Source organism: Pelobates fuscus, chromosome 2 (assembly GCF_036172605.1).
Source record: "Pelobates fuscus isolate aPelFus1 chromosome 2, aPelFus1.pri, whole genome shotgun sequence".
Classification (NCBI taxonomy): Eukaryota; Metazoa; Chordata; class Amphibia; order Anura; family Pelobatidae; genus Pelobates; species Pelobates fuscus.
This window is the reverse complement of record NC_086318.1, coordinates 392,247,662-392,275,535: the sequence shown is the minus strand read 5'-3', so window position 1 is coordinate 392,275,535 and position 27,874 is coordinate 392,247,662. Positions and strand designations below refer to the sequence as shown.

At 41.6% G+C, this 27,874-nt stretch overlaps 1 protein-coding gene across 1 annotated transcript in view; it reads right to left on the bottom strand.

Moving 5' to 3' along the window:
* The window catches only part of USH2A (usherin), an 800,771-nt gene that overhangs the window by 369,848 nt on the left and 403,049 nt on the right, over positions 1-27,874 (bottom strand). Inside the window, exons 32-33 of the mRNA XM_063441883.1 lie at positions 1,661-1,820; positions 109-268 (exon numbers count right to left, since the gene is read on the bottom strand). Of these exons, the coding sequence (XP_063297953.1) occupies positions 109-268; positions 1,661-1,820 (320 nt within the window). The remainder of the gene's footprint in view (positions 1-108; positions 269-1,660; positions 1,821-27,874) is intronic.

Sequence of the window (27,874 nt, the reverse complement as noted above, 5' to 3'; positions counted from 1 at the left end):
TTTTTGTTTTGTGAAATCATCTCTTTCATCCAAGCCAAATACAATGTGTTAAATCATTCATCCTTTAGCAAATCTACCCCACATTTGACAAAAATAGTTCACACTTACGCTGATTTTGATCAGATATTTAATGCCAGGTGTTAACTCTCGGATAGTGTAGTCTAAGAAAAGCTCGGTACTGTTGTAGATAACATTCCAGATGCTGTTGGTTGACATGTAAATAATATAACGCTCTAGAATTCCATTGGCCGCAGTTGGTTCTTCCCACCTTAACAAAAATAAAAAGTTAAAAAGTTAGCAAAAAATGGATTTAACATCGCCCTCATCTATTAAAAATGTTGGCATTCTGACATGAGACAAAAACCTTAGAGACCATCACCGGTAGCACACAACCCTGGAGATTTTATACATATTCATATATTTATATTTACACATATTTATACACACACAGTTTTTCCACCCTCCCTTTGTGACCTAGCCGTACTAGAGTAGGTGTTTTTAGTTTTCATCTGTTTTTTTCCTGTTGCAAACAAAAAAAGTTTATTGGCTTATACATGAACTGTAAAGTCTTACTAACAACATGCATCTTGCTGCAAAAATATTTAAAACTATAAAGTATCTGATGCTGGAAATAATTACCTTCAGATCGTCTGAATTACTTCTCTATCAAGAGTGAGAAAATAAAAATAAAAGTATATACACTACATACATTAGTTAATGCACTATAGTGCTAAAGTATATCAGAGCCCAATAAATTAGTTCTGCCAGCTTTATCTCTTCTTTGTTTTATTGGTGTCTTCTCTCTTGATGCTAATTGGCTGATCTTTTGATGCTTACTTTATAAGTAAAATTAAATCTGCACATATTTGCCAAGCTAGCAATATATGACCAATGGCGGCATGACCCTCACCCCTCCCCATGCCACCCAAGTCCTCTACTCAGCCTGTCTTCTGGGACATCCTTTCTACTCCAGTGGGGCGGGAGTGATGTCATCGGAGGAGGATTGGGTTGCAGGGAAATCTTGGCTTTAGAGATGAAGAGAGGTATGTTTTAATTTATTTCATAATTTTTATTACTTTTAGAGTGGGACCAAACCAGCAAGGGGGATACTTTAATTTGGTTAGTTTTCACGTTGGACTAAGTTTTGTAATTGTCTTCCTATTATAGGTTGTTATTGAATAGTTGGAATGTAAACTGGAAAGTCTTCTAGGTTTCCTGAAGCTGGTTACTCCATTTACACACTCATTATTGACACAGGTTGGTTTGTTGTATCACTTTTACGCTCTCAAATAAATCATTGTGTCTTCTCCACCCCATGCACTGACTTCCTTGTTAGGAAATAAAGCTCCCCCTAGGAACGTCTATTGTTTATTTTGACTTACATTTACATAACCATTAAATTCGCCTCCAGATGTTTGCTGTATTTCTTGTATCTCATTTCTTTCGGTGGCCTGATTTGGTTGGATACTTGTTATATATATATATTTTGACCTTGGTCTATTTTATACCATTTTCCAGCTGTATTGAACTTTTGGATTATCTTTCAGTGTCTATGTACCCCCCGCTTTTTGGCATGTTCTTGTTGCTATTTTCTAAAATTAATTTAGAAACAAAAACGAAGACAGACAACTACAGCAACTACAGCACAGACATTACATACTTAACATGTATGCTTCTTGAATCCAAAACTGTTAGAACAGGTGCAGCCACATAATCTGGGGGAGTCTGCGCAGTAAACACGATGGCCTGGGTACTGTTCGAGCAACCAATAATAGTACACACACTCAGCTGAATTTGGTGTGGTGTAAACATCCCCAAATCTGAAATAAAATACAATATGAGATCAGGCCACTCTGGCAAATAATTAGAACATTTCCGAATCATTCAAGATTACCTCTTGACCCTTTCAAACTATTTCATTTAATCTCACCTACAGCTTTCAATAATATCAAAAGCTCTCAAATTCCTCTAAACATGTAATCATATCTGCCTACAAGGCTAACATACAGTAACAGAGATAAGATAAAATATCTAAGATAATACAACTTTATCTACAAAAAGAAACACTGAAAAGTGAATAAAGATGGCCAATCATACAAAGTATTTATTTTTACTACAGAGTGACACTTAAAACGCATCTGAGATAATTTGCAGAGAGCATCACAGAGAGAATTTGACACTTCCCTTTATAAAGAACTTAAACTGAGAAGACAGTCATGTCTCTCAGTTGGACGAATATAATTATTTATCACATGTAAGGGATTACTTACTGAATGGAAGCTGAGCATGTAGTGAATATGAATAAACAATAACTATTACAATAGAACAATGACACATGTACAGACACAGATTAAAATAATATTTCAGCTCAAATCCCCATTTTAATATTTAAAAAAAATAATAATGCATAATTTGGCTTAACCTTGAGAAGTTTGTTTAACTAGTTGATCCTGGATATAAAACAATTTATTGAAGAGTTCTAGAACTCTCGTATATTTATTTGGCAAGGGACAAGTATTAGCCTATTGGTGTAGATGTATTTTCTAAAAGCTAGAGAAGGCAACTTTAGGTAGAGACCTATATTATCTCACACAACATTGTTATATTCATTGTTTGTTAATTCAATAAATGTCACATTTGCAAGTTAAAATACAGCCGATATTATTCAGTGTAATGCAGGCTCACTAGGTTCCTCAGGGATTCACTGTATATATACAGTATACGTATACAATATCACACCCGAATTAGGTCAAATAAAAAACAGTATAAAATGGAATAATCAGTAACAAGACAGGTCTGATTGATGTATAAGGAGCCAGTGAATGTGCTAAAAAATATTCATAGAAAAATAAGCATATAAATTGGCGGAGAGGATGTACGGTATGTCCCCCCATTCCTGGTTGTAATTCTCTAGACCCCATTAGGGTTAGTAAATTGAATCCATGTGCTATCTCAAAGGCATAGTATTGAACTTCCCATAGCAGTAGCAAATCACTTTCAACATGGCATTTGATGAATTCCAAAGTTTTGGAAATCCAGCTAGTTTTACACCAATTTCAACCAAATTGCAATTGGATTTTTTTTTCTAAAATAGTTTGATTTGCTTTAATAAATGGCTATTAATAAATATACAAAATTAAGCCCTGCTCTCAGACTCCCACTACTCCTTGGCGGCAGCAATGACTATAATACACATCAGCCCCAATATACACAATAAAAAACAAAGAAGAAAGTTACGTGTGCACTATCCCAAATGCACATTTAAATAACTGGAGTTTTTTTTTAGTATTACTCCAATAGCAATTAAAGTGTAAGCTCACCTTCCTCATCAAGACAAACCTCTTAGGTGAGTCCTACACTAACAATTCACCTTGCCGCTTTCCGCTAAAAGGCAAAAATCTCTATTGAGACAGGGAAGGTCTGTAACTTTTTCAAGTAACTTTTTTCATTTTTTTTTATTTTAGTTATTAATAAATAGCTGAATTTGATTTTACTTTATCCCATTACGCTAATGAGCTGAATTGGACAAATTGATACTTAATCTGTGGGGTTTTTTTTGTGTGTTTTCACTCATTTCAGCCCAGCCAAAGAAAAATGAACATTTGTGGTTTTTCTATATTATCAGCTGTTGTCATGTACTTGTGGTGTCAATGCTTTGGCATCATCAGCCAGCACAGAAGGGCGCTTTATGCATGACTTTTTATTGGTCGGTAGAGTGAACATCGCTGGGTTTGCTAGCATTACTTAATATTCCATTAGCTGTCAACATTAACCGACATGTGTATTCCCTGTCACATCCTGTGTTTAAATGGATAATCCCGACATTGTCTTTAATATGCGTGAGAACATCTTATATACCCTAGGAATGGAATGTGTAGGCTAATATCTATGCTGCTTGCTTTCAATTTGAAATAGGTCAAAGTTATCCCTTCTTACAGCTGCCTACCGACATAGCTTCAAGCGGAAGCACGTAAATATGTTTTTATGACATTTTCTCTATTGGATACAACAAAGTGCTCAACATCCTTCTAAATGTAGTTTACTTTTTATATAAATTGAGTTAGCTGATTTATTCAATTGGATTTCACATTGTTGTTTCTTTTTTATATTATTAGGTGTAGATTGAAGAGCCACACATTTTTCACCACTGAATACGGAACATTCTTATTATTTTCTTGTATAGTGTTTCACGATCTATGATCTGCTACTGTATTTATTTTTATAGCATCAGTCTGTTTGGGATATTCTCTTTATTAGGACAAGTTCTGTGATGCTGCTGTGATGCATATAACCAATGTTTTATTTATCCCATATTAAACTCTATTAAACAGGGCATTATTGGGAGAAAAAAAAATATTGATGCCTAGTGGACAGTCATTAAATGTTGATTTTATTTAAATATTTAACATATAAAAAGAAAATAAAAAATAGCTTCTTGTGTATTAACTTTATTGGTTACTTTTTCTCACTTGATTTGTAAACCTTAGGGTGGGAAAATACTCCTATCAATGTGCTGCAATATATATATATATATAATGTTATATATGATCTCTCCTCATTGTATATAGGAGGCTTGGTATTTTCGAAATCGAAAGTCATTCAGCTGAAAAAAAAATCATTAGCTTTCAGTCTACTATCAAAGAACAAATTGTCCTTTATTTTACTGGCAAGTATAGCCTTGATTATACATATGAATTATACACCGAACCTTACAGGTACCACAGTTCCTTCAGGGGCCGGAGGAGAGATTCACGGGCCGGAGTGCAAGAACTGACCCAGAAGGTACAGACTTATCCCGCCGGGGATCTGTGTGCGGCGTACCCCCTCTCACTGGACACCCAGGGATCTGCGTGCTCCCCCTCCCCTGCAAGGTAATAGGGGGAGAGGGAGTAAATGTTTATATATATGATAAAATGCAGGAGGAGATCCATGAAGGAATCTATATTTCCCCTAGATTTATAGAAAGGCATATAACATTTAACCCCAGGGGGAGTACGTGTTGTGTGCAACAAAAAACAAAACAATGTTTAGTTATGGGCCCCTGGGGTGGAGCATTTGGAGAGCACCTGGGGTGGGCCAGGACATAATTCCAGAACAGGTATTCAGGCTGTCTCCAACCTATTGCTCAGCTGGAGGCAATCAGATACAACATATTGTAAAGCGCTACGGAATCTGTTGGCGCTATATAAATGGCAATAATAATAATAATAACAGTGGGAATAAAACCCCTCCATTCTAGGCAGGTAGGGGGGATTGCTGGTTTCCTCTCTGGAAGCAGGGAGGAGAGACGCTGTTCTCTCCTGTGAGAGAGACAAGAGTCAAGGCTGGCTTAGAGCACTGGGAGTGCAGAGAGTCAAAATTTAAGGCTGGCTTGGAGCACTGTGAGTGCAGAGAGTCAATAATAATAATTTATGAAGCCACTATCCTACCCCCTACATCTACACACACTACATCCACTTATATACAAACAGTACACCCCCTTATATACACACAGTACAACCCCTGTATCTACACACCGTACACCTCCTTATATACACCCACTTATATATACACAATACAACCCCTGCATCTACACACACTTATACACCCGGTTCCAAATTATTAAGCAAATTCTATTTAAGTGTCACAAAGATTAAATATTTTGTTTTTCAGTTTAACTCATGGATGGCATTGTGTCTCAGGGCTCTTTTGATCACTGAAACAATCTCTGACACCTGTGATAATTAGATTGCCAGGTGAGCCCAATTTAAGGAAAAACTACTAAAGGAGGGTGTTCCACATTATTAAGCAGAGCACCATTTTCATGTAATAAGGGGAAGAAAAAGGAACTCTCTGCTGCCGAAAAGAGTAAAAATAGTTCAATGCCTTGGACGAGGTACGAGGTATGAAAACATTAGATATTTCACGAAAACTTAAGCGTGATCATCGCACTATTAAGAGATTTGTGGCTGATTCAAAGAACAGACGGGTTCGTGCGGATAAAGGCACATTGAGGAAGATTTCTGCCAGATCCATGCATCGGATCAAGAGAGCAGCGGCTAAAATACCATTACATTGCAGCAAACAGATATTTGAAGCTGCTGGTGCCTCTGGAGTCCCACGACATCAAGGTGTAGAGTCCTCCAGAGTCTTGCAACTGTGCCACCACTAACCAATGCTCACAAGCAGAAACAGCTGCATTGGGCAGAAAAATACATGAAGACTAATTTTCAAACAGTCCTGTTCACTGATGAGTGCCGTGCAACCCTGGATGGTCCAGATGGATGGAGTAGTGGATGGTTGGTGGACGGCCACCCTGTTCCAACAAGGCTGCGACATCAGCAAGGCGGTGGTGGAGTCTTGTTTTGGGCTGGAATCATGGGAAGAGAGCTGGTCGGCCCCTTTAGGGTACCTGAAGGTGTAAAGATGACCTCTGCAAAGTATGTGGAGTTTCTGACTGACCACTTTCTTCCCTGGTACAGAAGGAAGAACTATGCTTTCCGTAATAAAATCATCTTCATGCATGACAATGCACCATCTCATGCTGCAAAGAATACCTCTGCATCAATGGCTGCTATGGGGATAAAAGGAGAGAAAGTCATGGTGTGGCCTCCATCCTCCCCTGACCTCAATCCTATTGAGAACCTCTACGATGTTGATACACTATTTCAAAGGGTTCCACGGGAAAAATTAATTGCCCTCATGTGCACTACACCACCTAGTCCCACACACTCAACAGGCCCTATAAACAGAAACACACTACGGCCCCTAGCCACACATAGTATGCCACAACAAATCCTTTTACACACAAACTACAACACAAATAGTCTCCTATGCACACATGCAATCACACAAGCATTCTTTAAACACATACAACACCACAGGGAGCATACACACAACACACTTTAACAGTCCTGTTCCACATTTGTTCTCTGGTATCCCACTATTGAGGACACCAGGGAAAAAATCACTAGCAAACACTGAGCATGTTTACATTGAACAAAAAAACCCCAAACATTTACTCCACCACAAAGCACTGGATGCTCTGGAGGGGCATCACACTAACATAAACACACATCCTTTCTGGCTCTGCCCCTCATAGTGGACTACTCTGCCTTTAATTGCCTGAGCTGAGTTTTTGTCCTAGTCCAGCCCTAACCTTGCCTATATATGAGCAAATGTAAAAAGGCTTGTGCAGTGAATGTTGCTTACCCAATATGTTTTACAGTCACCATATTGCTGGAGCATCAATATACTCTAACCATCAATGACAATAATTGTCAGTGTTAGCCACTTAGTGGGGCACTCTGGGTACCAATACAATTGTAATGCATTTTGTGGGTTTTTGCCTCATTTAATATGCTGTATTTTTTGCATGCTCAAATTTGTATAGTTTTTGTTTTTAAAACAATGCTTACACACAACCCCTCATTCCAGAAAAGTCTTCATTATCAAAAGTAAGCACACAGCTCAGCCACTGATGGTACTGAGTGATCTAAACTACAAAGTCAGTCTTAGAGTGCAACATTCTGAAAAACAAACATTGCATTAAAGGAACACTGTAGTATCAGGAATACAAACATGTATTCCTGACACTTTAGTGCAGGAATGCTGTTTAGGTCTCCAGCCTCACTCTCCATGGAGAATAAAGGTTAAAAACTTTCCTTTGCTCATACGCTGCATTGGCCTCGCCTTGGCTGGCCCTGCTTCCATAGCTGAGATCCACAATCTTGATGATAAAAAGCATTGGGAGGCTACTGTGCATGTGCAATCATGTGCCAATCAGCATCTCCCCATAGAGAATTAATGAATCTCTATGGGGAGCATTTGGTGCCTCCATGCAGAGCTTGGAGATGCTGAATGTTAGTGCTGCACACTGTGCAGCTGCAGCATTGAGATAAGAAGCCTCTCTAGTGGCCGTCTGAGTCTGAAAAGGCCAGGTTTACAGTGCTAGCACTACAGGGACTGACTATAAACACGAGAACAACTACATCAAGCTGTCCCTTTAAAAAAATGCATTAAAGTTGCATTGGTGCCCGGATTGTCCTTTTAAATGCACGGATATAACTTTATTGCCTAGACTTTTGTTTGGCTGGTGGCATGTCCTTAAATTACTTGAAATCTCTATGAAATATATTTAAAAAACAAATCTTAATGGACATTGCAATGGAAAATATTGATCATACATGCTTTAATGTAAAAAAAATACAAAATAAAAAAAATATATAAATGCAATATCTTTAAACAAGAGATTACTAAAGATAAAATTATGATTGTCATTTCAGGGATTAACTCAAATAAATGCTGTATTTTAAAAGTGCTTGTTTATCTGATCTATATAAGCAATTAGAGATATAGAGGTAAGGGTCGAGCTTTAGATCTGATAATGGTATATCTATTATCTATCTATCATTTATAAAACTTGTCATCATATTGCACCTAGAGCTTTATTTTCTAATATATTTAATTTGACAAATAAAGGATTTAATTCTAAACAATAACAATATTTAGAATTTTGTGTTAAAAAGATTTGTTTATATTTATGTTTGCTATTTAGTATTTTTGAAAATGATTTATTTATGCATACTAGCATTTATTAGGTGAATTTTCTATTTGCCATTTTTTTGGGATGAAAAAACCACTGGGTAAAAAAATACTAAATATAAAAGGAGGAAAATGGTGAAAGTAACAGTAATAGAAGTGAAAGAGCTGATTAACAGCAAGTAGTTAGCAGAAGAGAGAGAGAGAAAGAAGAACGGGGATAGTTGGAGGAAAGTGACACCAGATTAATGTAACTGGAAGAAGAAGGAAAAGAGGTACGCAGATAGGGGGAGGAGAGCTCTGTGGGAAATATATGGAGGAATTGTAAACAATTAATAAATTGTTTCTATTTTTCCTGAAATATGGAGATCCTGCTATGAGGGTTTCTTCATCATCCTGCATGTCTTATGTTTGACCCTGCTTCAGTTGTTGATGAAATAAAGCCATTTAATGCAGAGACGTAGAACTTAAAAGATACTGACCACTGTGAAATGTACTTACCAAAGCAGAAAGAAAAAAAAAGACAATGTGATAGAATTAACGAGTTAAGCTTAATTATTAGATCTATAGCAGCATGGATTTATGTAAAAGAGATCATGTCCAACAAATAATATTGATTTATGTAACCGTTAAAATACAGTGATGGATAAGAGTAGAGATGAAGATGTAGCTTATCTAGTCTTTGGGAGACATTTTCCCAGTTTCACACAGGGAAGAAATCTATAGAATGCAATCATTAGGATTTTATTTTAAATACAGTTTAAATGGTGAGGTTTTGTCTATAGAATATGTAAAACAGTATTGCCATCAATTAAGAACATTTGGAAGAAGACCTTGTTTAGAGATTGGTTACGTGCTGAGCAACGCTCGTGGTAAAGCCAGGATAGATGGATCTTACCTCGATCTACCCATCGGTTTTCTGATATTAAACTAAGGAAACCAGGTTAAGCTGAAATTTTTAAAACAATATATAATATATAAATATTGATTTATTTCCCTGCTCCTCCTTTATTTCCTTTCTTACTCACTTCTTACTTGAACTGTGAAGAAAATCCACATTTAGTAACTATTCCTGACCTTCAATTTTCTTTATTTCCCATAAATCATTTTGGTTTGTTTTTTTGAAGCCATGGGCAAAATCTATCATAAAAACCGAAGTGGATATGCTTTGGCAATCAATTGCCTTGTGATTTGAGTACATTTTGGCTCGGAGTTGGGGAATTCAGCTGATCACCACATTGTCCGAAATTCGTACAGATTGCAGTGCAGACCAAACAAATCCTCCAGTCTACTAGATATGATGCCTGTGTCAAGTTAAACTTGTAAAATTGTTTTTTTTAGTCGAACAAAACTGTGAAGAGGATGGTTTAAGCAAAAGTTCTGTGAGTGACAACGGAACTTTGGAAGATAAAAATTTTATAATTGCTATTTTATAGACCTATGGCATATCATTTCTCACTACACACACATCCCCAAAAATATATGGTAAATCAGAATTACAATATTTGGCATTATTCACATTATTCTACAGGATGGATGGAAAATCAGGGACAAGCAGAGAACCACCCAGATACCGGTAAGACACTATTAACATTAATGCTTTCAAAATGGCAACTTCCGAGATGGTGGATGGGATGCATGATATACACCATTTGGTCTACTACAGGATTAGACATCCTTCAACACTCCAGATGTTGTGAACTGCATGTCCCCTGATGCTTTGCCAGTATTATGGCTGAAAGAGCATTATAGAAAATGTAGTCCAAAACATCTGGAATGCCGAAGGTTGCCTATCCCTAGTCTGCTATGTAGTGGCTGTGACTGGATATATTTAAGGTAAAGAATCTCATACTTATTTTAGTGATTCTTTTCATGTTGTATATTGCTGTTCTATTCTTTCTGCATAACTTATTAAAAGTTCTAACACATTTACCATTTGCTTAATCACAAGACTTGTAAAATAGCCAAGACTCACATGGTCAAGAAAAAAAAAATAAAGAAAAAGATAATTCTTAGTTATATCACACGTAGATCCACTGGCAGTGCTTGTGAAACAAAATGTATTGCAGGCCATGGATATCCTACCGATTACTGTCAGCAGAACAATAATTCCCGGGGAGGTCATGAATGATGTGCTATTTTCCCATTGATTTCTGGCTATTGTTGGAATAATTTCATTGATCTCAATTTACAAAAATGATTGGTTAAAGCAGAAATGATTTTCTTCTCACTTATGGCATAAACTGAAGAACACTTGTCCGATGATTAATTTTCATATTAGAAAATTAAAAAACCATTTGTGTCCTTCTAGATTTTTAATTACTCTAAAGTATCTGATTCACTACATTATCTCTATGTATGATATTAAAGATAGGTTCCCTCTGAATCTTATGTCTCTTCATCTCACTTGATACACTCTATATTTTTTCAATGTCACAGTGAAAATTGTCTTGTAATAATAGACGTTAATAGCCGTGTGAAAACATTAAATAATCCAATCACTTCTTTTATTTTATTATGCTGTATACAGTTTGATCAGTGAAAAGAACACTTAAATAATATTCCTAGTATCAAAGCATCATAGAATATACTGGGGCAGATATAATTGTGGATCCACACATCATTATGTATAGCTTTATCTGATACAGGGTATGTTCTAACTGTTTGAGAGGTAAGTACACATAATGTGCATAAATGACAAACATGGCCTCTTCAGCCAATTCTATGAATTTTGATGAAACACTGCTATCTACATGTCTACTGCATCCATAGAAGGGTTATGCACTAAAGTGTGAAATGTTGGGAAATCGACACACATTAAACGTGATTTTCAAATTCAATACCACAATAGGATTGTTGGAAAGCTATGTGTTCTAGGTTAGCTGTTTTGGTCTAACATTTGAGATTCATCCTGGGTTGAGGATTTCTCCAGGTGTCCTCCGAATTTAGTCTAGGCCAGGGGCAGGCAACCTTCAGTATTCCGGATGTTGTGGACTACATCTCCCCTGAGGCTTTGCAATAATAATGGCTGTAAGAGCATTATGAAAGATGTAGTCCACAACATATAGAGTGCTGAAGGTTGCCTACCCGTGGTCTAGGCCCCAGATTCACTATAGGGATGAGGGTATAAAACATATCTGTAGTCTCAATTGTCATGGTAACACCAACATGTAATTAATTTAATTCTGCGCAGTGCATCCTGTTTTGCAATAAGAGTTCAACTGACACCATTTTCATTCTTTCACAGCCATGGTATTTTATTTAAGACTGTAAGGCTGTCAAACTTGCTACACTGAAATGATAAGTAACTTCAAACCTTTTAAGTACATCTGCTTTTTTTAAATTTACCTTGCCAAATTAGGCACTGATAGTAAGATCCTCCTTATTAAATAGTTAAAAATACAGAATAAACTCACCTGAAATCCAGCAATGGGCGAAGCTCTCAGCATTGCACTCCATGCCGTCCTCTGCGTGGTCCAATCAAATGCTTCTCATAGAGAAGCATTTGATTGGTCCATTTCACTGGCTCAGAATGCATGCTCGAACCCTGAGCCAGTGAGGGGAAGGAGGACAGAGGGAAGTAGGACTTTCATGCCAAAAATAAATTGTAACCAACAACAAGTGAGGGAGGAAGAGAGTGAGGGAGTGAGGAGGAAGTGAGGGGACACCTGAAGCAAGGGAGAAGATAATCACATCTGTCACCAGGGCACTGGGCGTGCTGACATCAGATGAAATTTTTTGCATAGATTTGATATTACAACTATGCTGGGAGTGTAACAATCCCCAGACATAAAATAGCAAATATCTTTAAATGTGCAGCGTTTCAAGCTGAGACTTTTCACACACAGGCTCCTACCGCCATGACCCATTTCTAAATGAGAAGTGGTCGTGGTAGTTGGACTAACCCGGTAAGCCCTGTCAATCAGTACTGTTAGAGCAACTAAATGCAGGGCGCTCACATTTGTAGGACACACATGCCTGCAAATATGTTTTTCAACTATGTTCAACAATTCTCCCTCAGCCTTCCTTCAAGCCTTCCTTTGTTTTGTATACACCACAAGATACTGACACAGAGTTTTTTTTAATGTATCTCCTCAGCTCAACGAAGTGGTCTGGGTGCCAGGTCAATTTAGGGTTAACCCTACCTGATGTAAACATAGCAGTTTCAGACAAACTGCTATGTTTACATTAGTGTTAATCCAGCCTCTAGTGGCTGTCTCATTGACAGCCGCTAGAGGTGCTTCCGCGCTTCTCACTGTGAAAATCACGCCAGAAGACGCCAGCGTCCATAGGAACCCGCTGGAGAAAGCTAAGCCTTTAACCCCTTCCTCCCCCTAGAGCCCGGTGCGAGGGGGCCATGAGGGTGGGGGGGACCTATTAACATTATAGTGCCAGGAAAACGAGTTTGTTTTCCTGGCACTATAGTGATCCTTTAATTACTGCATTGTTATTTGCTACATTGTGATCTATCGATCCATTTATGAATGGGGTCTTTATTTAGGATGTACTTTTTTTTATGGCACAGTTTTCTTGCGGGTCATATCTGCCAAACAGTATACTAATAGGATAATACACTAAAGGGAGAATTTAAAGTGACTTCAAACTGAATTTCAAATTCATGGAAACTAAGCCAAGCTGGAAATATTCTGTAAATCAGATTTTCCTCCAGTCTGACATACGTTTACATTAGATTTGAAATTCACTTTGAATTCTCACTTTAGATAATAACCTTGTTGTTTTACTACCAGCGAGTACACTGTGCTGGCAAATCCATTCTGAATGCATATAGAAGGTATCCTGCTAATAACACAAGGTGTGATCACTACAATTAACTCAACAGCAACATTTAAAATGTTTGAAAGGTTACTTATGTACATACAAAGTCGCTGCTTCCTTCTGTAGACCAGATTATAAACTGTGGAAACCAATATAGGATTTACACATAAACACTATAGCTTTTTATTTTATTCATGTTATTGTTAAAAGGAACACTGTAGACCCTTAAATAACTTTGGTGTGCCCTATTTTTTCATATTACAAAAAGTGCAGATTTCAATAGAAATTGGCTCTTTTGTAAATGAACCTTGTTACCCATCTGTCAATCAGACAGCAGGTCCCATTACTTCCTGGTTTGGTTAGCGCTAAATTCAAGAGGCAGCAATTGCCCAGAGCAACTGCCTTACAAAGACTTCTCATTGTGCTGCATTGGGCAGTCTGTGATTGGACAGCCACAGAAAGTCTGGGCTGAGGAAGAAGGAGAGGGCTTGCAAAGGCTACAGACAAGAGATCAACAGTATTGCTATGTGAGTTCTGTTCCTTAATCTGTATTAAGCATTTTGTATCTGGACTGAACTTTTGGGTAGGATCAGTCTGGGATACAGCATGCTGCAGTGGTTATAGTGCCAGAAGTGCACTGGCACCCCTCAATTTAAGCAGTCACGCCATCTGCTAGTGGCTTGATTTCTTACCGGAGGTTCTAGCCAGTCTTATCCTAAATCGAGAGCCAGAAGCTCCTGAACTAAACCCTGCCATGCATGGCCAGTCATCAGCTGATCACTCTAAGCCAATGAGCAAAGTCCTGTTCTTTCAGGTTTAGCTCAGTGAAAACAATTTCTGGATAGCTAAGAGGCTGAGACTGGTGTCCAGTGGACCCCAAATAAGGAGTCAAATCATTTAAAAACAGTATGACTGCTTACATGTGGGCAGCACCAGTAAATGGGAACTCTGATGTGAGATTCCCTCTTCTATAAACATATTGGGAATGGATGTTTTACCATGTCTCAATTTTATCTTTGTCTTGTTGTTATAGGAATCTTGGTGGTTTAGCTCCTTTTCAGCCGATCAGACACACACTGGATATTTGTACTGAACTTTACATTTGTCAGAACGGTCAGCTCTCCACAATTTCCACTTTGGGTAATGAACCCAACAACATTTCTCGTGTAATAATTACAGTCATACCCCGTATATATGTGACTAGGGCTACTTTGTATAAACAATCCAGTATTATATTTCTGATTCCTTTTTACAATTTTATTTTTAATTTTGTTAATTAAAAAACATCTCCTTTAAAACTATATTAGTCACAAACCCCTTCAAATAGTATGTGCAATACTTAAGTTAAAGTAAAGTATACAGCATCATATTTTTTTCTTCTTTCTTATAGGTGCTACCTACACGTTCGTCTGCCCCAGAAGCCTAACTGCGACTCCCACAGCCCCCAGCCAGCCTAAATCTGTTTGGAGATCACAGGATTTTAAGAAACAACTTATCCTTTAAACCCTCTGTATTTAGCCCTTTTAGCATGTTTTGTGGCGGATTTGCGCTGAAACCAGTAGACCTTTGAAGCCCCTTAGAAAGACACTCTGAAATACTCCATTCCAAGTGGCAGGCCAAGAATGGCCCAGGCTTGTTCAGCTGTGATTTTGTACTGTAATGACACCGCAGGGTTTTGCTTCATAATCAAAACCCTTTAAAGTCTACATCGCTCCGGGCTTAGTATCTGTGGCAAGGTTAACTGAAATCTGCATCAAGGATAACTGCTATCCTAAAGCAGATTGTAACAGCAGGAAACACTGCAACACTATTTAAAAGGATTTTAAATAAGCAGATTTTATTTTAAAACTACACTAATGCATCACAGCAGAAAATGATACAATAGGCTCTCTAGAAATAGATATAATGCGTTTTCCCCTGATCTCTGCTATTTAATCTAATGAATAGACTACTGCACATCCTTCTGTTGGGAGTAAAAGGACATGGGGAAAAATACACTTGTCTAACCAACTGCAGGTCTTTTGTGGCCTTCTCTTAGTGCTGAATGTGCAGACTTGTTTTGGAGAATTAATGGTGTTACCTATACAGGTCACTCTTCGTTATTCTAATTTGGGCATCGCTGAAATTCGCATAGTGCAAATAATACTGGAAGTGCAAATAGTGCAAATAATACTGTGCAAGTTTTATTTTTAGATTAAGTGAAATATACATTTTGCATATATTTAACTTTCAACTATTGTTTTGGACATATTTATGAAATAGTGCCAGGCTTGTTGCTAAAATACTAAATGTGGTAAACTGACAAGGAATTGAAAGTTTCAGGCCAAAGTCAATCTGAAAAGATGTATGCTGTTGTGACATTCACTAATTGTTTCACAAAAAAGAAACATGGCAGGTGTACAGGGTAGCTGCTAAAAAGCACTGTACACAACTAAATTCATGTTACAAAATCAGGTCGTATTCAACCATAGAGCTGTGACCCTCCCCCACCAGCTTGTGATGGTGGAAGGGTTCTCAAAAATCAACTGGGGTTAAAAGTGCTGCAATGGTCTCCTCTGTCGCAATAAAATTCTTGCAATAGAATGTCAAAAACTTGTTCTTTCAATCATCAGAAACGAGCAGCACTGCGGAGGCTCATCAATAGGTTTCACTTGGAGAAATGCTTCACCAGTTGTGGTGTGAAAAAAAAAAAGAACACATTTATTTAAAAAAAAAAATTAAATCGGGGTGGAGGAAGGTAATCTAAAAAAATATAAATTAAAAAGTAGATTAAAATACTTCAGCAAATGAATATTTGCGTGTTAAGAAATGTGTCTTTAATTCTGTAATAGGTTCCAGTTCTGCAGAGCCCTTTTAGCTTGTTGGTTGCTATCAAGAGAAGATTTCTTAAAAGCAAACATGCATAAATCTAATTTTATTACATGACAGGAGGCTTCCTATTTTGCATAACTTTCTTTACTTATGCCTCCAGCAGCACAAGTCAATCAATCAAAAACTTTTAACCAATCCTAGGCCAACATAGCCTGTATATAAGTCTTTGGTGGGCGTGACTATTCCTCTTTCTTTGCTGCTTCCAGAAGGCACAGGTCAGAGTACTACTTCAGAAATTATTTATTCCATATTGACTTTTATATTGTTAGAAATTCATTTGTTTCTTCTATTATTTAATACTGTCAGTAATATAGTTTTATTTATTTATTTATTTTTCTGTACTGTTCCCTCTTGCCGTACCTCTCCTCACCCTGCACTGTCTCCCTTTCTCCCTGTCATTTTTCCGCGGCGTTTTAACGCGACCGCGTTTGTTTTCGTGTTAGGGAGGACACATAGGGACATTTCGGGAGGTGGGTGTGGGGTTGGAGGGACAAAACCATTTTCAGGGCGACCTTGTAACCTGACGGCGGACCGCGATCATATCGCGGACCGCATTAGCGTTTTGGCGCGAACGGCGGCCATCTTGGATCTCACTCTCGTGAGACCCAGGACGGCCATTAGCTTTTCCAACGGTCGTTATTCAAACGACCCATCCTCATAGTTTTTGGTACTCGCTTTTTTCCCTCTGCCCATACTGTGTATATATACCCTTGTCAAGTACATTCGATTTCTTCCTGCTGCATATATATATTTTTCTTAAAGACACAGTTCATACACTCCTATTAAAGGCACAGTGCTTGCAGGCTCATCCCCTGCCGCACATTCTTAAAGGCACAGTTCATGCAGGCTCATCCCCTGCTGAACTTCTTAAAGGCACAGTTCATGCAGGCTCATCCCCTGCTGTACATCTTAAAGGCACAGTACTGTCAGGCTCATCCCCTGCTGTACACCTTAAAGGCACAGTACAGTCAGGCTCATCCCCTACTGTACTTATCATAGTCACAATACAAGCAGGCTCATCCCCTGCTTTCCAGCTAGAGTCACTAGTGCAAGCAGGCTCATCCCCTGCTACACACAAAGAGTCACTATACTAGCAGACTCATGCTCTGCTATAATATAAGTGCCAGTGCCAGCAGGCTCATACCCTGCAATAAAATCAAGTGATACAGTGCCAGCAGGTTCTCCCCTGCTAAATATATAAGTGTTGTACGTATGCAAGTGACTCACTGCTAGCAGGCTCATCCCCTGCTATAATTTAAGTGTCTTAGTACATACAGTCTTACCCCTGCTTTAAAAGCTAAGTGACTCAATACTAGCAGGCTCATCCCCTGCTATACCATTATATATGTGACCCTATACATGACACCACAATAGTAGTGAAAGCTGTATCTTACGGCATTTCACATATTTCGGAACCTAACACTCTTCTGTCTTCCACAGACAGACCCAACATACAACACAAGATGAGTGACTCACCACAGTTACCACCATGAGATTGGCAGACAATTATTAACTCGGCGGTAGCCGCCTCTGTGGAGAAAGCTATTGGCAGACTGCTCATGCAGAACCCAAAACCTGATACAGCTACTGATCAATCCACGGAAGTAATGGAAGATGTCCTCCCCGGAGACCTCCACGCCATAAAACGGCAACGGAAGGGCACCGTATTGGACACCCAGAGACAAAGAGGCAAAACTCCAGTGAAAAAGAGCCGCCAGGCAGCGAGGAGAGGACCTTCCCCTCCATACTCTCCGTCCTCAGAGGACGACGATCGCAGTCCCCCTCCATCGCTTGACATCATGGACGAATGGAAAGCGGGGGGTTCACGCTCGGAAGACGAAGACTGGCTAGACGTTCAAGGAGAAGACAAGGAATACGATCAAGACACGTACCTTGATCAAGAAGAGGGCACCTTCATAGACCCCCAGGGGACGGCCATGTTTGACCCCCGCACGATCCGGCACCCAAGATCGACTGAATGGGGGTTACCAGATCACCTGGCTCAGTTCATCCATTTCTGGCTGAGAAAGCCAATGGACAAAGAAGTCAGGGCAAGGCTTCGGGCAGAATGCCCAAGACCAACTCTACCAGATAAAATTGCAGTGACCCCAGAATTTGATTCTACTGTTTCCCTGTTCATGTCCCGTGCGGGCCGAGACCCGCGGAAAGGCCTTAGGGAATCCCAAGACAAGCTCCTTGACATCCTGGGTCCTCTAGCGAAAATGCTATACCTGGCTGACCTAGCCCTTTCCCAAGGCACTACACTGGACGCCCACACTATACGCGAATGGGCACAACGGGCCATTTGTATGCTGGGCAACACCAATGCAGCAATGTGCGCAGAACGCCGCAGAACTGCATTATTGAAAATGGACCCGAAACTGATGGAGCTGGGTAAGAAAGAGATGGGACCGTTAGCGAACGGTCAGCTATTTGGTGACTCATTCATAACTGAGCTAAAAAAACATGTGAGCATCTTCACCACTCTGAATAAGGCTCAGACCTCCATCAAGCAAGTATTTCGTAACACCACACCACGCAGGGGAGTTTTTGCCAGGGCTGGTCGCCAAAGGGGCCAAGCCACCAGCCGATTCTGGCCTACAGGCCCCAGACCCCAATCATCTCAAGCATTCTTCCCAACCTCGAGATCCAACTTCCAGCGAGGATCCTTCCATTCAAGAGGCACCCGCACCCGCGGATGCAGACGCTTCAATGCAGGTGAGCATTCCCGACATACCTTTTCTCTATTCACACATGACTGCAGGCAGACTGTCTCTTTTTTCACAGGAATGGGAAAAGATATCCTCGGACAACTGGATCCTCAATACAGTAGCCGGTTACGAGATCGAATTCTCAGACACCCCGGTACAGGACCGACGCCCACCACCAATAAGAGCGTCGGCAATACACACCGAAATCATAGATACGGAGATCCAAACCCTGTTCGACAAAGGGGCGGTGGAAGCCGCCCCAGACGATACGGGTTTCTTCAGCAACATCTTCGTAGTCCAAAAGAAAACAGGAGACTACAGACCGGTCATCAACCTACGGCAACTGAACGTTTTTGTCAACTACAGACATTTCAAAATGGAAGGAATCCACCTTCTAAGAGACCTATTGTCGCAACACGACTGGTTCACCCGACTAGACCTAAAGGACGCCTACCTATCGGTATCAATAGCTCGCGTCAGCCGTCCATTCCTCCGCTTCACATGGAAACATCTCTCCTACCAATTCACCTGTCTCCCATTCGGCCTCAGCTCAGCACCATGGTGCTTTACGAAACTCATGAAGCCGGTAATGGCTCACCTGAGAGAGAAGGGCATACGCTGCCTAATATACCTGGACGATATTTTGATATTCTGCGAATCAGCACCCAGGCTTCAATCTCAAACGAGATCCATAGTGCTCTTGCTAGAATCTTTGGGTTTCATCATAAACAGAGAAAAATCTTCACTCCAACCAGCCAAGGTGGTTCAATTCCTGTGATTCGAAATAGATTCGAGAACATGTACCCTCCGGTTACCCACTTCAAAGATTGCAACAATACGGAAAGAGATACGCAGGGTACTTCGAAGAGACTCAATACCGCTCCGCCTCCTGGCCAGAATAATAGGCCTTTTGTCATCTTCCATACAAGCGATCTTCCCAGGACCGCTACACTTCCGGGCCATGCAACGGGCGAAGGCCCATCACCTGAGGCAAGGACAGACATACGACCACTGGATCCCAGTGTCAACAGAAATTCGGACGGAACTCCGATGGTGGCTCCTCCACATGGTGGCCTGGAACGGCAGAGCCATATTCGGTCCGAACCCGGACTTTGTCCTGGAGTCGGACGCCAGCCTATGGGGCTGGGGAGCCCACTGTGCACAGGCGTCCACCGGAGGACCATGGTCGGAGGAAGAGAAACTCCTACACATCAACTGCCTGGAGTTGATAGCGGGCTCTTTTGCGATCTGGAGTCTGGCCAAGAACATGTCCAACTGCTGCATTCTCTTGCGCATGGACAATTTTTCGGCAGTCCGGTACATAAACCACCTGGGCGGAGCCAGATCACGGGCCTTGACAGAAGCGACGAGGGACATCTATCGATTCTGCCTACCCCGCAACATCACGATCAAGGCAGAATACCTACCGGGAGTCAACAACCTCACGGCGGACTGGTTCTCTCGACATTGGAGAGACAGCAGCGATTGGCGCCTGGACACCACTACCTTTCACAGGATAAGACAAGTAAGAGGTCCGCTACACATAGACCTCTTCGCATCACGGACGAACACTCAGCTACCGAGGTATTACAGTTGGCTTCCGGACCCTCAAAGCGAAGCAGTCGACGCATTCCTCCAACAATGGCCACAAACGGGAGCTTACGCGTTCCCACCGTTTTCAATGTTGGCGAGAGTCCTCCACCACCTACGCAGAGCGGGGACTTCTCTAATCTTGATCACACCATTGTGGAAGAGCCAAGCATGGTTCCCGGACCTTCTAGCTCTGTCTCAAGACCATCCGCTACTCCTACCAGTGTTCCCATTCCTCCTATTGAACCCGGACGGGGAACCTCATCCGTTGATTACACAAGACTGATTGGAACTGGTGGCCTGGAATCTTTCCGGGGATCCTGGAATGTCTCAGGCCTATCGCAGACGACTAGAAACCTATTATGGGACTCCTGGGCACCTGGCACTAGGCGCAGCTACCTATCTGCATGGAACACGTGGAATCGCTGGTGCATGGAAAGGGACCTCGATCCCTTTACAGCACCTATTCCCTGCATTCTAAATTTCCTGTCAAACCTTTTCTCAGAAGGACGAGCATACCGCTCAATTAATATCACCAGATCCGCCATTTCGGCGGCCCACACCCCAATAGACGGTACACCAGTGGGTCAAAACACCCTAATATGCCGTCTACTTCGGGGCATCAGACTAGCCAGACCTCCGGCCCCGAAATATAACACTCTTTGGGATGTAGATGTAGTTATCCGATTCCTGAGGAACTGGCCGGACAACGAGACCCTGTCTCTGAGACAACTATCAGCCAAATTGACTCTCCTTCTATGTTTAGTTTCTTTTCGCAGAGTCGCGGACGTTAGGGCTTTTGACATAAACGGTTTCACTGTAACACCAGAAGGGGTTACCTTCACGGTGTCTCGCAGGACTAAGACGGACTCCACATCCGTATCTTACCCTTTATTTCCGACGGTTCCGCGGCTATGCGTCGTGAACACCCTACTTCGGTACGTAGAGGTTACCGAATCGCTCCGTTTTTACCAATCAGGTCAACTACTGGTATCTTACACTAAACCATACAAACCCGTAACTACCACTACGTTGGCTAGATGGGTTCGATGGCTCTTATCCCTGGCAGGGGTAGAACCGAATTTCGGGGCCCATTCGGTACGCGGGGCGGCGGCTTCGCGTGCATATTCGGCGGGAGCATCACTTACGGACATCTTGCGCTCGGCAGACTAGACTAGAGAAAACACCTTCAGAGTTTTCTACTTTCGACAGACATCTCACGCATCTTTTTCGTTGTTACCACAGCGTTAAAAATGCAAAATAGGAAGCCTCCTGTCATGTAATAAAATTTGTAGATTATGTTAACGTAGTGTACGTATAATCTTAATTTTAATAATGACAGGAGGCGAGTATTTCCCCCCCCCCCGTAGACATTGGTATTATTCCCACCCAAATACTCGCCATTCAGCATTTAACAGACAGTTATGACGACCTTACAGACTGTTTATGTGAAATTTCATACAGTATTATGATATCAGTTTCAGTATAGATATAAGTGTAGCTAACAACTTAATAGACTTGTCATGTAATACCTAGACTTTAGATATATTAATTAACTAAATCGGATATATAGGTTTGCATGCGGACAATAGTCCATTTCCACACCTTTCACCTATTTCCGTTTTTTTCCAGCATGAGATGATTCGGGAACCGGGCGACAACACCTCTCAAGCTTCAGTCCAAGCTACGTTTGTTTAAAGTTACAGAGTTCCAGTTTAAAGGACACTCCACAACCTGACGTTACAGGATTTCACACATCAAAGAAAGAGGAATAGACACGCCCACCAAAGACTTATATACAGGCTATGTTGGCCTAGGATTGGTTAAAAGTTTTTGATTGATTGACTTGTGCTGCTGGAGGCATAAGTAAAGAAAGTTATGCAAAATACTCGCTTCCTGTCATTATTAAAATTAAGATTATACGTACACTACGTTAACATAATCTACAAATTATTGGACACATTTGCAATCTATCCTGTTTTATCAAGTTTGGCACATGCCTAGTCTCCTTTAAGAAGGATTTTCAGAGTCTTCAATTGAGTTGCGATTTGGGCAGTAGAGCTAGCTGCCTATGAGTTGAGTCATGCTACCGGCCTCTTTACACAAGAGCTATCATTAGCTCATAGTACCAGGGGGTGCCGGTATAGTGCTCAAGAGAGAGTGAAGAAAGAAGCCATCTTGTAAGTAGCAGACAAACAGCACAGCAGCAGCTTCTGGTCTATCTGCCTGAAATTTGATTCGCAACAAAATTTACTGAAATAAATATAATATAGAAAGAAAAGGGAGGGACAATGGCACTTTAGTTTTATTAACTCAATCAGTTTGCATGTAGTAGGCTCAGCTGCCCAGTGCCCATCACCTTCTTGATAGAATTCAGTAACTCTATAGCTGAGCCTTGAGACACTGATGCTTAATTGAAAATTTGTAAAGCTCCACATTGCAGTACTGGAGTACTTGTGCTGAGGGACTGTGACTCTGAGGACAGAGCTGCTTCTAATAGTTCCAGTTTGCAATGATTGTTGTGTATATTAACCATGTCAATGATGATTGGTCATATTGCCATCTGCAAATGTCATAAGGAGTATATCAGTGTTGTGCTGCTTTAACCTTGGACACGCTGTGTGTTGACAGCTAATGGTGAGTCAGGAGAAGCTGACATGTTTCATACCAGAAGCAGCAACATTTACTAGAAAGCTGAAGTTGACATAACAGGAGAGCTACTGAAGATGAGATCAGAAAATGGAGAACATGAAGGGAATCAACACAGTAAAGGAGGAGACCATATTTAAAAGAAGAAAAACTACCACAGCAAGAGGACATAGTCTTAAATTAGAGGGGCAAAGGTTTAAAAAGAATATCAGGAAGTATTGCTTTACTGAAAGGGTAGTGGACTCATGGAATAGCCTTCCAGCTGAAGTGGTAGAGGTTAACACAGTGAGGGAGTTTAAGCATGCATGGGATAGGCATAAGGCTATCCTAACTATAAGATAAGGCCAGTGACTAATGAAAAGTATTTAGAAAATTGGGCAGACTAGATGGGCCGAATGGTTCTTATCTGCCGTCATATTCTATGTTTCTATGTTTCTCTTCTTATTGTACCCAGCTCTGCTTTTCATCCCTGTATATTCCTCAGTTTTTTTTTTTTTTTTTTTCATATATAGTCTTTATTTTGCTAACCGCATGAACAAGCATACATTACATTCAGTTTAGTTTACACCAGGCACCAGGTTTACATGTCAGTGCGATACGAGCATTGCCTCCATTTGATTGTTACATTTTATACAGCATTGAACAGTTATTGTATGCTCATTACAAACAAATATTGGTTAGCTATTTGCTCCTGATCTAGTTTAGCCTCATACCGAAGCTCGGACTGTGTGCATTTGGTATTGTGTTGGCAGAATTTGGGGGGAACAGGAACATATGGGGGGGGAGGTAAGTTTAACTTGGAGTGGAGACTTAGAGTCCCCAGCCTTGCTACTCGGTGCCTGCACGTTCTAGTAAGCGTTCTCATGATCATTCTTAGTCTTCCTTTGGGTGCTATAACAACAGTTGGACGGGTCCGGTTTGCGACCGATAGTGCCTGAAGCATGGGGTCCTCTACTAGTTACGGGAACCTATGGCTTGAAGTTCCAGCTTGCCCATTCTTTGTCGTATTTATTCCCCTGACCCTGTATACTGCTGGCCATACGTTCATAGGAGCTTATGACATCCATTCTCTATGTAATTGCCACTATGGTGGGTACCGCTTTGCTTTTCCAGTTTTGGGCTAGTAGAATTTTTGCTACTGTAAGTATGTTTATTAGTACTTTCTTGTGGGGGTGCAGTGAGAGCCCAGGTATCACATGTTGCAGGTAATGTTCTGGTCCTGTATCTGTTTCCAGAATGTTCCTAATGCCTGACATTCCCAAAACATGTGTAGCATGGTACCCGCACTCCCCCCACAACGCCAGCAGAGCCCAGAGGAACCCTTGTAAATATGTGCTAGTTTGTGCGGTACTAGGTACCATCTCATGGCTATTTTGCAGTATGCCTCCCATAGCAAAAGGCTCTTGGAAGCATTCGTCGTGTTTGTCATTGCCTCATACCATTGTGCCAATGTCAGTTGGTTGCCTAGCTCTCCCTCCCATTGCGTCATATAGGATCTCACTTCACCTGATTGACCTTCCAGAAGGGCATTGTAGCACATGGACAGGGGTTTCCCTAGTTTAGTAGAGAGTACCTGAGTGGTTAGCAGGGGTAGGTCTTTGGGCAGTTTGTTTGTTCTGCTCGTATGGGGTAGCAATATGTTTTTTGTTCTAAGATGGTGGTACATGTCCCTTTAGGGAAGGGAAAATTTTCGCTGGAGATCAGGGAACGTTTGGATCTCGTCTCCCTCCAGTAGGTCCTTTACTTTATATATGCCCCTGGCTATCCAGCTCGCTGTGGGTAGGTCTGGGGAGAAAATGGTCATGGCCTCAAGCGGCGCTTCTCTGAAGAGCAGGTGCGGGTCCACAATCAGGTGGCTCCAAATACGCCATGAGCTCAGCAGGAAACGGGAGCACTGTGATAGGTACACCCGATCAGGTTTGGCGGGGGCACTGGTCCACAATATGCGGGACATGTTGTGTGGGTGCAGGTAGGCATCCTCCAGTGTTAGCCACAGAGGCTTTTGGGAGCTATCCTTGAGCCTCAGGATGTGTACGCCCTGTGCTAGAGATGTGGCTCTATAGTAGGTTTTGATGTCCCGTAGGCCCAGGCCCCCTTTGGTGAAGGGGAAGCCTAGGTTGTGCTGGGCTACTCTTGGGGGCTTTCGTTTCCAGACGTGTGCATTAATAACCGATTGCATTAATTTGATCAGTTTGTTAGGGAGTGATATTGGAATCGTGTGGAAGAGGTATAGGATATGAGGCAGAGCCATCATTTTAATTGTATTTACTCGGCCCAACTAGGAGATCTCTAGGTTCTCCCATTTTTCCAGGGTCGTTCGCATTTTGTGTATTACAGGGTAGTGGTTCTCTTTAGGGATGGTTTGGTGGGTTTTTGTCAGTTTGATCCCCAGATATGTGAGGGATGATTTGCGCCAGTCAAAGGTGTATACGGAGGTTAGTTGCATTTGTGTTTGGCGTGGCAGATTGATCGGTAACGCTTGTGTCTTGGCGGTGTTGTTCTTATAGAATGAAACCTCTCCGTACTCTCTGAGTTGTTCTAACAGTGCTGGGATGTAGCTGACGGGATGCGTTATGAACATGAGTATGTCGTCGGCAAATAAAGCCAACTTCTGTGTGCCGCCTGGGGTTGACAGGCCTTGGATCAGTGTACTATCTTTTATGAGTCGTGTTAGGGGTTCGAGGCATAGAATAAAGATAAGTGGTGATAGTGGACAGCCCTGGCGTGTGCCATTTTATATGGTGAAGGGCGCTGACAGGAAGCCGGTGCTAAAGACCCTTGCCAATGGACACTGATAAAGGGCCAGGATACTTTTTAGAAAGGTCAGTGGGAGGCCCATTTTAGCCAGGGTTTGTGCCATATATCCCCAGTGCAAGCGGTCGAACGCCTTTTCAACGCCAGCACCAGGCCTTGTTGAGAGGAGTGGTATGCCCAGTCAATAAGATTTAGGAAGTGGCGGGTGTTGTCCCCCACCTGTCTGCCTGGCACAAACCCTGCCTGTTCAGCGGAGATTAGCGTGGGAAAGAGTGCTTTGATCCTTGTAGCCAACATTTTGGCGTACAATTTAGTATCTGAGTTGAGAAGCGAGATTGGTCTCAGGTTGGCGCAGTGTGTGGGGGGTTTGTTAGGTTTTGGCAGAGTAACAATAAAAGCTTCTAGCATTTTTCGGGGCATTTTGCAAGACTGCTTAATATCATTGAACAGTCGTAAGAGGTGAGGGGCTAATTGGTCTGTGAATTTGAGGTAATAATAATTCGAGAGGCCATCTGGGCCCGGGGGATTTGCGCTTGGGGAGTGATTTGATGGCTGCCCTTAGTTCTTCATCAGTAAAGGGACTGGTTAGGTATGCGCTAAGGTCCTGGGATATACACGGGAGGGTGACCTTATCCAAAAAGGAGTCTATTCCGGCCTTAGAAGGTTGGTGAGTCCCTGGGTCTGTGTGAAGTTGGTAAAGTGATGCGTAGTATTCCGCTAATGAGTTCACTATGTCCTAGGGGTTGTAGAGTTTGTCTCCATGTTTGGAAACAATATAGGGGATCTTGGCCTGGAGGTATTTTTGTTTCAAGCGGCCAGCTAGAAGCTTACCAGCTTTGTTCCCTAGCGTGTAGTGAGTTTGTTTCAGATATCGCATATGTTTCTCTGTGGTTTGTAGTTGCAAATCTCGTAGTTTGGTCCTGAGTTTTTGTAGGCGTTTGTGGGTTTGCTTGGATGGGTTTGATTTATGGTCAGCCTCAGTGTCTGCTATGTCCTGAGTGAGTTTGGTTTGTTCCGTGTGCGCTGCTCTCTTGGTGTTTGCTCCCAGCTTTATAAATTCCCCCCTCATAACTACCTTGTGGGCTACCCATTGTGTAGCGAGTGTGGTTTCGCAGTGTTCGTGAATTGTGAAGTATGCGTCTAGGGTATCGCGTAAGTGCTCGAGATGGTGAGGGATCTCGTAGAGGCGCCAAGCCCCTCGTCCTCTCGCTGGGTGTGGTATTTTCATCGTTATTATTAGGGGGCATGGTCAGACCATGTGATGGGGCCGATGTTCATGTCAATGGCATGCGGTAGTGTGCTTTTGTCGAAGAGGCATAGATCTATTCCGGAGTATGTCATGTGGACAGGGGAGTAAAATGTGTAGTCTCTCACACTCGGGTAGAGGTTGCGCCATACATCGTAGCGTTCCGAAGAATTTAATAGATTCGCTACGTGTCGGCCCATAGACAATGATGGCTGTTTTGGGGGTCGGTTTTGGGCCCTCTGTGTGTCTACGTGTGGGTCAGGGGTGCAATTAAAGTCTCCGCATATTATGGTGTGCCCTGACTGGTATTGATCTAATTTGCGAAACGCCTTAGTTAGAAAATCCTTCTGTGTGTCGTTTGGGGATTACAGGGAGGCAATCGTCATTTGGAGGCCATTTAGGGAGCCCACCAATATGAGCAGCCTGCCGTCTTTACTGATGTATTGTTTGGTGGGTGTAAAAACCCAGTCCCTGTGAAAATAAAGTGAGACCCCTTTGGATTTTGTGTTGGACATGGCATGGTAGGCCTGAGGGAATTGTTTGACCCTGAAGATTGGTGGTTTGCGTTTACTAAAGTGAGTCTCTTGTAGACATACTATAGCCGCCATGGATTTGGCCATTTCTTGGGCTGCCAGCCTGCGTTTGTGTGGGCTGTTGAGACCCTTAACGTTCATGGAGAGAATTTTTAAAGTGTTATCCATTTGGTGTAGGTAGTGGCATGCTAAATCTTGAGAAGCGTGTTTGACTTGATGGTGGC